The sequence below is a fragment of the Castanea sativa genome, chromosome 5 (genome assembly GCF_040712315.1).
Source record: "Castanea sativa cultivar Marrone di Chiusa Pesio chromosome 5, ASM4071231v1".
Taxonomy (NCBI): Eukaryota; Viridiplantae; Streptophyta; class Magnoliopsida; order Fagales; family Fagaceae; genus Castanea; species Castanea sativa.
The window spans coordinates 57,709,654-57,724,259 of NC_134017.1; the positions used below are offsets into that span (position 1 = coordinate 57,709,654).

The 14,606-nt window shown below is 37.1% G+C and overlaps 1 protein-coding gene across 3 annotated transcripts; it reads left to right on the plus strand.

The window, feature by feature from the left end:
• The first annotated feature begins 12,465 nt into the window (after positions 1-12,465).
• On the plus strand, positions 12,466-14,606 carry LOC142634312 (receptor-like protein kinase FERONIA). Of its 3 annotated transcripts, none has more exons than XM_075808600.1 (2): positions 12,466-13,270; positions 13,443-14,606. In XM_075808600.1, the coding sequence occupies exons 1-2, from the start codon at positions 13,257-13,259 to the stop codon at positions 14,563-14,565; spliced, it is 1,137 nt and encodes a 378-aa protein (XP_075664715.1). In that variant the 5' UTR covers positions 12,466-13,256; the 3' UTR covers positions 14,566-14,606. The 3 variants fall into 3 exon arrangements, with proteins under 3 accessions (XP_075664715.1, XP_075664716.1, XP_075664717.1); XM_075808601.1 differs by having other exon boundaries at positions 13,448-14,606; XM_075808602.1 differs by having other exon boundaries at positions 12,466-13,262; positions 13,448-14,606.

Genomic DNA, 14,606 nt, shown 5'->3' on the forward strand with positions numbered 1-14,606 from the left:
TATTGTAAAAATATTGTGACATTTTATTATATTTCTAAACTTTTTAAGTTAGTACTATTTTTCTTTAGAAAAAAAAAAGTATTATTAATAGAATATTTTTATAACAATTTCATAATAAAATTTACATAGTAAATTGTTATTAGTTCTCATCTAAACCTACTAGTGACATTTTTTTTTCCTACCATCAACAACTTGTTATATAGACTTTATTGTAAAATTTTTGTGAAAATATTGTGTCCATAATTGCATTAAAAGAGGTAATTAAAACAAATAATTCTTTTTATATAGATATTATCATTTTTAGTAATTTTACCCCTCAAACTGCCACTTTTATAAGTGTTAGCCAAACACTCAACTTTTTCAAAAAAACATTTTTTAACAGTTTTTACCAAATACTCAGTTTTTTGAAAAAACACTGTTTTCATGCTGCATTTTTTTAAAACTCCACTTTTTCAAAAGGCCAATTTCAAAAAGCTGAACCAAACTCACCCAAAGAGCTTTAGAGAGAGAGTGATGGGGACGGGGCTCAAGAATTGGTGGCTATGTTGAAGGTAACCATAGATTTGGTAATAGATAGAATATTTTGAAACATCTAATAGTATAATTTCTAAGCAATTCAATAATTAAATAATTATAAATAAATTCTAATTTTAACTTAATTGCAATCTTTCTACTAGCTAGACACGTGCAGCCTATACTAGTAGATGAATAAAATATGAAGAATGAAAGCAAAGTAAAAACACTATTTAATTCCCAACATATAATGTAGCATGTTATACTCTGAATTACAGCACAGGCCAACCAAAGAGAATTAACTCACTAAATCTTCAATGTGCATGTAACTTGTAAGCCAAAATCACAAATTAGCCAGCTCTAAAGATTCAAAATATTCCAGAAAGTTCTAAAATAGCTCCCCCAGCCACATGAGGTATAAGCTGAAATTCACACTGCACCCCTGCTGTCCTGATCAGCAGTTAAACACATTAGTTTTCAAAAGGCTAACCATCCTTCTTTATACGACCCAGGACTTGTGAAGACCATCATCAAATTCAACAAAAGGCTACAAATGTAGCTTAGACTTACCTTTGTGGTTAATACGTACCATACGTCTCCTATTTCATTTACACACCATACGTTCTCGTAAATATCTTGAGAAAATTCAGACCCAAGTCAGCGTGCAACTGGAGACGCCGCTTTTGCTGCCCGCAGAGGACCTGGAAGTCACCAACGATTTGAGAATTTATCTGATTGGTTTGATTAGCCTCTGAATCTTTTATATATTGTTAGATCTATCTTTAAAAAGTCTTTTGTTTATTTATTTATTTATTATTAAATGATTGCAATCATTTAATAATAAATAAAAGACTTTTTTTGCATGATATCATCTTTGACTGATGGGTCAGCTATCATACTCATACATGTATTTAAATCTAAATCTAATGGTTTCTTTTATCAATCATTCATAATATAGAAGGATAATAATAAGACTGCTACTCAATGCAGTGACTTCAACAGCTTCGCCGGCTTTTTCTCAATTGAGTGAAGCGTCAATGAAAGGTGTTTCAAAGTTATTCCGAATTTCCGAGAAGAGAGCAAAACCATCAACATCTTCACCTCTTCCGGAGGGATTATGCCGCCAATTTTCACTGGCTGAGATGAAGTTTGCTACCAATAACTTCGATGCTAATTTAGTAGTTGGTGAGGGGGATTTTGGCACAGTATATAAGGGGTTTTTTAACGACTGTAACGGTACCAGAATCGTTATAATAAAGCGCTTGAATCTCAAGGACTTAAGGAACGAGGTGGTATTCGTCGGCCAGCTACACCACCCTAACCTCATCTCTCTCATCGGATAACGTATGATAAAGGCGTGAATATCCTAGTCTACGAGTTCCTGGTCAATGGAAACCTCTTCAGGAACCTCCACGATCGCCTCTCGTGGAAACAAAGACTAAAGATTTGCGTTGGAGTGGCGTGTGCACTGCACTACCTTCACTCTGGGGTCAAGAAAACTATTATCCACGGTGACGTGAAGTCAGCCAACATTCTGTTTGTTAGAATGGCTTGAATTGTCAAATTGACTTTAGCCAACAAACATTAGGAAGTATTTCATGCGTGAAGAAATGCAAGAAGTTGCATTTAATGTTGCAATGACTCATGGCCGAATATATTAACTTCTTTGATAGAAGTCTTGCACTTCTGTTGGAACACTTGACATGCCATGCTTCACCTCTATGGCCGAAATGTATGACTCATTGGCATTCATGAATTATCAAGGCACTACACCTGAGCAAACCAATTTGTGCTAGCCGAAATGTGTGACTCCATTGGCAATAAATGCCAGCCATTTTTGTTGACTTGATAAGTTTCATGACGGTGATATTTTGTCTGAAGTGTAGCTATAAATAGAGGTGGAGCAAATGAGTTTGGAGAGCATGTAAGCTATGGATTGCACAGGAAGTTAGTGTCTTGCAATTTGTCTAAATACATTAGTGTGTTCTCTATTTATTTGTGAGAGAATCAAGGGTGTATTTGGGATTTGGGTTGTGAGAACGTGTCTTCAAGATGTTATTGTAATCTCCACAGTTATAGTAAAATTTATTCTGTCGCCTCCCGCGGATGTAGGCATATTGCCGAACCACGTAAATTCCTTGTGTCATATTTTTTCTCTCTCTCTCTCTCTCTCTCTCTCTCTCTCTCTCTCCTTTTAACCTTGTGTAAACAAATTATTTCACCCAATTTTCACAACAACTGGTATCGAAGCTCCAGGTTGATTTATTCAATGGAGATCAACGCTTCTATTGCCAAAATAGACGTAGTTAAGTTCAACGGAACTGGTTACTTCGGTTTATGGCAAAGAAGGGTGAAAGATTTGTTGGTACAACAAGGTTTGGTGAAGGCTTTGTACGGGAAATCAAAGAAACCAGAGACGATGATGGATGACGAATGGGAAGAACTCGATATGAAGGCGGTCAGTACAATTCGACTATGTCTGGCAGACGAGCTTATGTATGATGTCATGGATGAGATGTCTACTACGATTATATGGTTGAAGTTGAAGAGTCGGTATATGTCCAAGTCCCTCACAAATAAACTTAATCTTAAGCGAAAGCTGTATGAGCTTAAGATGGCAGAGGGTACAGATTTGGCTCAACACGTCCACACGTTCAAAAAAAATTATCAGTGACTTGTTGCGGATCGATATAAACTTCGATGATGAAAACAAGGCGATGATGCTTTTGTCCTCTCTCCCGACATCCTACGAACACTTGGTTACAACCCTGCTTTGGGGGAAAGAGACTCTGGAATTTGAAGAGATCTCAGGAGCCCTGTTGGATCACTACCAACGAAAGCAGAATTCGGGTGAAAGTTCTGGTGAAGGGCTTATGGTAAAAGGCAATCAACAACATGGAAGGAAGAAAGACAGAGATCACAATTCTGCTAAGGGCTATAGCAGATCCAAATCCAAAAGCAAGACAATGAAGTGCTATAAATGCCAAAAGAAGGGGCATTTTAAGCGAGACTGCCCAGAGTGGAAAAGAGACAAGGACAAACACAAGGAAGGGTCATCAAGATCTGCAAATGTTATGGTAGCAGATTCAGATTCAGATGGAGATATTCTTTCTGTTTCATCCAGTGCCAACAAGCTAATCGATTCTTGGATTCTGGATTCAGCATGTTCTTTCCACGTGACTCCTCACAGAGATTGGTTCGACACTTACAAATCGGTTAATTGTGGTTCTGTTCTAATGGGCAATGACGCTACTTGCAAAGTTGTTGGAATAGGAACAATTAAGATAAAGATGTTCGATAATGTGGTGAGGACATTAGGACAGGTACGACATGTTCCGAAGGTGAAAAAGAATTTAATTTCATTGGGAACCCTAGACTCTAATGGCTATTGCTATAAGTCTGAGAATGGGTTAATGAAGGTATCAAAGGGCGCTATGGTTGTGATGAAGGGGCAAAAAGTAGAAGGTAATATCTATAAGCTATTCGGCAATACCATTGTAGGTGGAGTTGCTGTAGTGACTGAATCTGAGCAGGATGATACACCCTTGTGGCATATGCAACTAGGGCATATGAGTGAGCATAGTATGAGGGAATTGTAGAAGAGAAATCTGTTGGCTGGAGTTAAGTCATGTAAGTTAGATTTCTGTAAATACTGTGTCATGGGAAAGCAGTGTAGGATGCGATTCAAAACAGCCACGCACAAAACAGAGGGTATATTGGATTATGTAGACTCTGATATTTGGGGGCCAGTGCAAGTGGTCTCTAAAGGTGGAGCTCGGTATTTTATGAGTTTCATTGATGATTATTCCAGAAAGGTTTGGGTTTTCTTCTTGAAGAACAGGTCTGAGGCATTTGCAAAATTCAAGAAGTGGAAAGCCGAAATGGAAAATCAGACTGGAAGGAAGATCAAGTGCCTAAGATCTGATAATAGCACTGAGTATAAGGATGGGGAGTTCTTGAAGTTTTGTGAAGAGCATGGTATCAAAAGGCACTTTACAGTACGAAGAACACCTCAACAGAATGGAATGGCTGGGAGACTTAACCGGACAATCGGTGAGATAGCTAGATGCATAAGACTGAATGCTGGACTTCCTAAAGTCTTCTGGGCTGAAGCAGTGAACATGGCTTATTACATTCTTAACCGATCACCTAGAGCTGCGCTTGATGGGAAAGTTGCTGAGGAGGTATGGACAGGAAAAGAAGTTGATTACTCGTTGATGAGGATATTCGGGTGTCCAGCCTATGTTCATATTCCTATCGAAGAAAGCTCAAAGCTTGATTCAAAATCCAAGAAGTGTATTTTTCTTGGGTTCGAGAAAGGTGTAAAAGGGTACAAGCTTTGGGATCCAGTGGCACAAAAGGTGGTGATTAGCAGGGATGTGGTGTTTGACGAGAAGTCCATGATAAAAGACTTCAGAAAGGAAGAAGAGTCTCAAGAAAGGGGAAGCAGTAATAACAACAATAGATCAGTGGTGCAGGTGGAGTTAGATGAAGTGGAGTCTCAGCTAGAGAATGAACCTCATAATAGTGATCAAGAAGATCACAACATGATGTCAGAACGGCCTAAACGCAACATAAGACCACCAGTCAGTTATGGTTTGGAGGATCTTGCTTCTTGTTTCTTAGTAATTAGTAGTGGGGATCCTTCCACTTTTCAGGAAGCAATTGATTGTTCTGAAAGGGACAAGTGGATGGAAGCTATGGTGGAGGAGATGGAGTCCTTGAATAAGAACAAGACTTGAGAGTTGTCAAAACTTCCAAAGGGAAAGAAACCGATAGGTTGCAAGTGGGTGTTCAAAAAGAAGGAAACAGTATCAGAAAAGGAAGGAGAACGGTTCAAAGCAAGATTTGTAGCAAAGGGATATTCACAAAGACATGGGATTGACTACGATGAGGTTTTCTCACCTGTGGTCAGGCATACTTCTATCAGGGTAGTGCTGGCTTTGGTAGCACATCAGGATTTGGAATTAGAGCAACTGGATGTGAAGACAGCATTCTTTCATGGGAATTTGGAGGAAGAAATCTTCATGAAATAACCAGAGGGGTTCAAGAAACCTGGTACAGAGAATCTTGTCTGCAGATTGAAAAAGTCACTCTATGGGCTTAAACAATCTCCCAGACAATGGTACAAGAGGTTTGATTCCTATATGATTCAGATTCATTATACCCGTTGTGCGTATGATTGCTGCGTATATGTTAAGATGCTTGATGATGGTTCTTATATTTTCTTGTTACTGTATGTTGACGACATGTTAATTGTTGCAACGAGCATGTATAAGGTTGACAAGTTAAAAGCTTTGTTGCACAAAGAGTTTGACATGAAAGACTTGGGTACTGCCAAGAAAATTTTAGGTATGGAGATTCGTAGGGATAGGGAGTCAAGAAAGCTGTGGATATCTCAGAAGAACTATATCAGAAAAGTTCTTAAAAAAATTCGACATGCAAGATGCTAATCCTGTAAGCACCCCATTGGCGAATCACTTCAAATTATCTAGCAGTCAATGCCCGAAGAATGAAAAAGAAATTGAAGACATGTCAAAGGTTCCATATGCAAGTGCAGTTGGGTGTTTAATGTACGCAATGGTTTGCACTAGGCCGGATTTGGCTCATGCAGTGAGTACTGTCAGTAAGTACATGGCAAATCCAGGTAGAGAGCACTAGAATGCAGTGAAGTGGATATTTAGATACCTGAATGGAACCACAGGATATGGGATTTTGTTTGCAAAGCAACATGGGGATAATTCAGTGGTAGGATATGTGGATTCAGACTATGCAGACAATATAGATGACAGAAGGTCTACAACAGGTTATGTGTTCACACTGTCAGGAGGTACTATTTGTTAGAGATCCACACTACAATCCTTAGTAGCCATGTCTACTACAGAAGCTGAGTACATGGTGGTAGCTAAAGCTGCAAAGGAAGCACTGTGGTTGAAAGGGCTAGTCAAAGAGCTTGGTTTGAACCAAGAAGGAGTTCAGTTGCATTGTAACAGTCAAAGTGCCATTTACTTGGTAAAGCATCAGGTTTATCATGCTAGGACTAAGCATATTGATGTGAGATTCCACAAGATAAGGGAGTTGACTGCTACAGGTGAAATTATTCTTGAGAAAATTAAAACTTTAGAGAATGTAGCTGATATGTTGACGAAGCCAGTACCTACAAGCAAGTTCAAGCACTGCTTGGACTTGATCAGTGTTTGTGGCTTGTGATAGCCCCATAGGAGCTAAGGTGGAGCGATTGAAGAGTTTATTTTGTGAAGCTTGATACAATTCAAACCAAGGTGGAGATTTGTTAGAATGGCTTGAATTGTCAAATTTGGTGGATTGACATTAGCCAACAAATCATTAAATGCATTAGCCAACAAACCATCAGGAAGTATTTCATGTGTGAAGAAATGCAAGAAGTTGCATTTAATGTTGCAATGACTCATGACCGAATATATTGACTTCTTTGATAGAAGTCTTGCATTGTTCTCTTCTGTTGGAACACTTGACATGCCATGCTTCACCTTTATGGCCGAAATGTATGACTCATTGGCATTCATGAATTATCAAGGAACTACACTTGAGCAAACCAATTTGTGCTAGCCGAAATGTGACTCCATTGGCAATAAATGCTAGCCATTTTTGTAGACTTGATAAGTTTCATGACGGTGATATTTTGTCTGAAGTGTAGCTATAAATAGAGGTGGAGCAAATGAGTTTGGAGAGCATGTAAGCTACGGATTGCACAGGAAGTTAATGTCTTGCAATTTGTCTAAATACAATAGTGCGTTCTCTATTTATTTGTGAGAGAATCAAGGGTGTATTTGGGGTTTGGGTTGTGAAAAAGTGTCTTCAAGCTGTTATTGTAATCTTCACAGTTATAGTGAAATTTATTCTGTCGCCTCCTGTGGACGTAGGCATATTTCCGAACCACGTAAATTCCTTGTGTCATATTTTCTTCTCTCTTATGTAAACCTTGTGTTAAAGTCAAATTATTTCACCCAATTTTCACGACACTGTTGGACAAGAATTGGGAGGCCAAGTTGTCAAATTTCAGGTTGTCCACATGCTTCCCCCGGGTTTCGAATTCATGGAAATCAAACGGGATTCGGAAAATACTCTGAGATACCTGGATCCCGAATGTTTCATTACGAATAGGCTGACCGATAAAACTGACGTCTACTCTTTTGGTGTGGTACTGTTGGAAGTACTCTGTGGCAGAGAAGCAACGAACTTCAAATTGATGGAAAAACGGCAGGGTCTGGTTAAGTGGGCCCAAAAATGCAAACGAGAAGGGACTATCAATGAAATTATTGATCCGTATCTGATGGGGAAGATAGCTCCAGAGTGTTTCAAGATTTACGTCGACATTGCCCTTTCTTGTGTGCGAAATAAGGGAGAGGCTCGTCCCACCATGGGTGAAGTGGAGTTAATTGTTGAACATGCACTGGAACTACAACAGAGTGCAGATGCTACAATGAAGGATGTAGATCCTACTGGTGATGTTTGTATCTATCCCATTGATGACTCTTCGGGAGATGCTTCTCCAGCCATTTATGAATATACCTGTAATGATTCTTCAGGAGACGCTTCTCCCCCATCTCTCAGTTTGCAGTCTTGTAAGAAATAAGAGAGAACACACAAAAAATGGTGATATAATGCCAATCCCAATGTTAATAGTTTGTTGCCCTTGAAATAGGCATTGAGCTGTTGAGTTAGGAGAACATAGAGTAAATGCATAGGCTTGTGTAGAAATAAAATAGAGAATGATGCATTGCATTATGGATGGGGGAAGGTGCAGTTGAACTCTACCCACGCCTCCGCCCCTTGCTTGGCAGGAGGAGGAACTCAGCAGAGAGAATTATCCAGATCATACTACTTGGTGGAAGCCGAATTACACATAGTCGAAGTTTAGTGTTAGAATGGTTCATTTGGATTGATATAATTACCTTGTAATATATATTAGGAAATGGTAGAGCATGTATGACATGATATCAGTAGCAAATTCTGCAATAATCGAAGTGAATAAAAAAGAAAATCGAGTGGCATTAAAGATCATGTGGAATATGGACCCAATGGGACTATCGGTATCTGCACATGGAATTTCTATTGGCAATGCTTGGGAAATCAATGAGTGGTTATTAGGATACTTAGGAATATAATATCAAATTTGTATCCTTAAACTGCTGTTACTTGTTGCCAATGAGCTATAGCTCAACTGATACTTTCCTCCTCCTGTAACAATGAAATGGATGGTGAGGTTGTGTGTTCAAAATCCATTGGGTGTGTAACTTAACAATAAAAAAACTGCTGCTATTTTTTTATATTTAATTTTACATGATTTTCTAAAATATTATTGTCTTTAGATCTTCATATATGTATAGTATCTATCAGTAGATTTTGTTTTTTCTTTGATGTCTTACCAGCATTTCAGGAGACCTATTGGTTCTGTTGCAAGGTAAGCAGTTTGCTGACCTTGTAAAATAAAACATTTGTAGAGTTAGTTATTGGCAGTAAGATCTCATTAGTGCAATCAATCTGTTTTCCAAGCCAACAAGTGACTAAAACCTTTTTGTGTGGAAGTGGATGCAGACGGCACAAGAATCTGCATTGCACTTCAAGATGTACTCTCTTGTATGTCAATTTAAATGGTAAGAAATGGCAGAATCTAGTTGTTGCCATCTTTTTTCCTTCGGTATAGGCAATCTCAATTGCAGAAGAATCAAAACAGGCAGAGGAGAAAGCTATGGGAGTCGATCCAGATAATGTCCATTCGATTACAATGAAGAAGAGAAAGAAGAGGCAGGGGAATCATGCAGCCCCCTCACATGCCACTGGCACGTGGAGCTAGACCTATCTCAGGGATGCTGGGTTTTCCCCATGTTATGATAGGTGCTGATGGATTTCCTACGCTAGATCTTGGCAGTGGTGGACCAGATGATGACTCACAATATCAGCATGGATTCGAGGTTCACCATGATGATCAAAATGGTGATGGTAATAACTTCAGAAATGATGAAAGCAAAAGTCAGGAAGATTGCCAAGGTACCACTGTCTCGGATCAGTGACAGATGCCACCAGTTGAGCGGCAAATGAGTGACAGTGCTAACCGGAGAAATTGCTTCCTCATGCTTGCCTACTTTCTTTTCAACATGATCAAACTAAAATTCTTTCACCAGTTCTGTGTTTAAGTTTTTGATATATTCTGGGTGATATTTTTTAATTTTTTGAAAATTAGTTGAAAATTTTTAAATATGTTGCCAGTATGTGTTATATTTGTAGGTAAATTACCACAAAATTCTCAACATGTGAGAACAAAATATAGAGAAAAATACACGCCAAAGAAAAAATAATCACACGCACAAAACAGTATATATTTACGTGGTTCGGCAATTTGCCTGCATCCTCGAAGTTGTAGGGATTTCACTATTATTAGAGAAAAATTCAAAGTACGGCTACAGTGTTTCTCACACTCAAAAATGACAACAACAAACCTTAATCACAAAAATAACGTTTTCTACATCCTGCACATAAGATTCACAATAGACTACAACCCAGGGGGCTTGTCCATGGAGCGAAGGCTTGGGCCGACAAGTGCTCCGGCTTGGGCCTGTCGACCCAAGCCTACGCTCCATGGACAAGCCTCCAAACTAATCTTAGAGTGCTTTTCAAAGCACGTTGATTTTGCTGCCCATCTGATAATAGCTTTCCAAAAAGACTTAGATGGCATTCGTCCAAAAGTTCGTTTCTATTATGGATTGAGATCTGTATGTTATCTTCTTCCTCCTTGGTGAGTTGCAAGTTTTGCAACCCATCTAGCACTGCTTGTTCCATTCTATAAGGTTATAGATTGACCATACTCTGGCCAATGAAACCAGGGTAGTCAAAGGAAAGACCCAAAGTCAGTGAACTATGGGAGGGAGATGACCCTTACTCGAGAGAGAAAAAGACTCCTACTTGGGGAGAGGAAATCTTGTGTGGGCATCAATCATACTCATACACATTAAATCTAAGGCTGCGTTTGAAATGGTAGGAATAAGATGGAAGGGAAACGAAATGGAGGGAAGGGATTGTATTTCTACCATTTAGTCGGCTAGATAGAAAACAAAAACAAAAACAAAAATAAAGGATATGAGATCCATCCGGACCCACCTTTTCCAATTTCGCCTAGAGCTGAAATGGAGAAAAGATGAATGATATGTCCACAACATTTTTAAAACATTTTCACAACAAATCATAAGTGGCAGGTTGTTACTGGTTGTTATTGTTGGGGCAAAAAAAGTAATCTTAGTGTTATATTTAAATTTGAACCAGTAATAACTAACCACCATGATTTGTTGTGAAAATATTGTAAAAATGTTGTAAAAATGTTGTGGATGTAACACCTCTCATGAAGAAAAATGTGAAATGGAGAGAGCTGCCGCATTTTTTGACTTTCTTTTTCTTTTATTTCCTGTGTTTTTTGGTTGAAATAGACGATTCATTAAAAGCAATTTTGTCTATTTGACTTTTTAGGGTACGTTTGTATAGAACTTATTACTAAAAACTGAAAATTAAAAATTGAAAACATTTGTATCAAAATAATTTTTAAATGTATGAATAGTACTGTGAGACCTATTTTTAATGAAAAAGTAGCTAAAAAGTAAAGTTTGTGGATCTCGTAAACCATGCACAAGACCCACTAATATGCATGGTATAAGGCGGAAAGGTCAACAACTTTGGCTGAAAAAAAAAAAAAATCGAAGGAAACGTGATGTACAAAACGCATACTCACGCTAAGGGTGAGTTTGGTTGGGCTTTTTGAAAAAATGCATAATGAAAAAGTTGAGTTTTTAAAAAGTGCATAATGAAAAAGTGATTTTTCAAAAAGCTGAGTGTTTGGTAAAAGCTGTTAAAAAGTGCTTTTTAAAAAAGCTGAGTGTTTGGCTAGTATTTATAAAAGTTGCAGTTTAAGAGATAAATTACCAAAAAGGACAATGTATATATAAGGGAGTTTATTTCATACTTAAATCAACTACTTCATATACTTAAATCAATTTTTCTCTTTCTAAATTTTTTTTTCTCATCAATATTAGCTAATAATAACCTACCACTTAAGATTTATTGCGAAAGTATTGTGAAAATATTGTGATAAAAATTGATACTGATTTTAATTTGAACATACTATTAAAAAAAATTTCTATAAAAATTATTTTTTTCTTACCAATATTAGCTAATAATAACCTACCACTTAAGATTTATTGTGAAAGTATTGTGAAAATATTGTGATAAAAATTGATACTGATTTTAATTTGAACATACTATTAAAAAAAATTTTCTATAAAAATTATTTTTTTCTCACCAATATTAGCTAATAATAACCTACCACTTAAGATTTATTGTGAAAGTATTGTGAAAATATTGTGATAAAAATTGATACTGATTTTAATTTGAACATACTATTAAAAAAAAATTTCTATAAAAATTATTTTTTTCTCACCAATATTAGCTAATAATAACCTACCACTTAAGATTTATTGTGAAAGTATTGTGAAAATATTGTGATAAAAATTAATACTGATTAAAATTTGAATGTACTATTAAAATTATTTTTTTCTCACCAATATTATTTAATAATAACTTACCACTTAAGATTTATTGTGAAAATATTGTGATAAAAATTAATACTGATTAAAATTTGAACGTACTATTAAAATTATTTTTTTTTCTTTCTATAAAAATTATTTTTTTCTCACCAATATTTACTAATAATAATTTACCACTTAAAATTTATTGTAAAAATATTGTAAAAATATTGTAATAACATTTTTTTTTTTTTTTTAATCTTTTTTTTCTCCTCCACACGTTACTGCATTTCCTTATCTTTCCCTTTTTTTTTTTTTTTTTTTTCCACTCTTTTTTTCTCCTCCACCCACGTATAACTCCTTTCCTTTATTTCCTTCTTTCCTCACTTTTCCCAGCCACTTCTCCCATTCTCTAGAGCATTCCACAGAGCTCTCCAACTTCCTCTTGTGTGTGTTTTTTTTTTTTTTTTTTTTTTTTTTTTCTTCTTCTTCTTCTTCTTCTGCAAGAACTCATCCGTCCACCGAGGTACTCCCATATCTTTCTTCATCTTTTTTCTTTATTTCTTTATTTTGTATTTCCTTCTTTATTCTTTTTTTTTCACACTCCATAGAAGATGATGATGAAGAAGATGAAGATGATTGAAACATAAGGATTTTGGGATTTTGGGTTTGATTTTGAGTTGATTTTTTTTGAGTTGATTTTGGGTTTGATTTTGGATTTTGAGTTGATTTTTTTTTTTTTTTTGTGGATTTTGGGTTTGATTTTGAGTTGGGTTTGGGATGGGTTTTCTAATGGGATTTGAGTTGATTTTAAGTGATTTTGTGTTGATCAGATTAGAGAAATAAATTTAAAAAAAAAAAAAAAAAAACTGAGGAAGAGGCAGAGGCGTGAGTGAACTTGATGAGAGGTGTTGAAGAAGACGAAGAAAGGAGAATTTGGTAATTGTCCAAGATTGTTCAACGGATACCTTAGAACGCGCACTGGCTTTTGGCAAAATGGACCGGAGGAGCTCCATAAGGGATTGCGCGTTTTATGCCTTAACTGAAAACGCAACTTTTGAAAAAAGTTGCGTTTTGGGCTAAACCAAACACGCATAAAGGTCTGACTTTTTGAAAAAGTGGCGTTTTAGGCTCAAAACGTTGAACCAAACGGGCACTAAGTTGGATCCAAACACTACCTCACTCACTTCTCCAATGAGGGTATTAAAGTAAATAACATATTTTCTTCTTTCCATTTATCTGCTTTTGCAAACCAAACAGACATCTTCTTCCTTTTTTTTTACTTTATCATTTCTTCTCTGTACTTCTAAACATATACAAAATGAATATTTTCTTTATCATTTCTTTTCTACTTAATCTTTTCTTTTCTTCATGATTGAGTGAAGCGTCAATGAAGGGTGTTTCAAAGCTATTCAGAACTTCCAAGAAGGGAGCAAAACCATCAACATCTTCACCTCTTCCTGAGGGATTATGCCGTCAATTTTCACTGGCTGAGATGAAGTTTGCTACCAATAACTTCGATGCTAATTTAGTAGTTGTTGAGGGCGATTTTGGCACATTATATAAGGGGTTTTCCAACGACTGTAACTGTACCAGAATTGTTGCAAAAAAGTTCTTGAAATTCGAGGACTTAAGGACCGAGTTGGTGTGGCTTTGCCAGCTACACCACCCTAACCTCGTCCGTCTCATCGGATATTGTATTGATGAAAGCGTGAATATCCTAGTCTACGAGTTCATGGTCAATGGAGCCCTCTCCAGAAAACTCTTGCGCGATGACCATGATCGCCTCTCCTGGAAACAAAGACTAAAGATTTGTGTTGGAGTAGCACGTGCACTGCACTACCTTCACACTGGGATCAAGAAAACTATTATCCACGGTGACGTGAAGTCAGCCAACATACTGTTGGACAAGAATTGGGAGGCCAAGTTGGCAGATTTCAGGTTGTCCAACATGCTTCCCCCGGGTTTCGAATTCGTGGAAATCAAACGGGATTCGGAAAATACTCTGAGATACCTGGATCCCGAATGTTTCATTACGAATAGGCTGACCGATAAAACCGACGTCTACTCTTTTGGTGTGGTACTGTTGGAAGTACTCTGTGGCAGAGAAGCAGTGGACTTCAAATTGATGGAAAAACGGCAGGGTCTTGTTAAGTGGGCCAAAAAATGCAAACTAGAAGGGACCATCAATGAGATAATTGATCCGTATCTGATGGGGAAGATAGATCCAGAGTGTTTCAAGATTTACGTCGAGATTGCCATTTCTTGTGTGCGAAATAAGGGAGAGGCTCGTCCCACCATGGGTGAAGTGGAGTTAATCCTTGAACGTGCACTGGAACTACAACAGAGTGCAGATGCTGCAATGAAGGATGTAGATCTTACTGGTGACGTCTGTATCTATCCAATTGATGACTCTTCGGGAGATGCTTCTCCAGCCATTTATGAATATACCTGTAATGATTCTTCAGGAGACGCTTCTCCCCCGTCTTATTTTCATAATTAATAGATTATACGATAAATTAAAGATCATATTTATATTGTTTT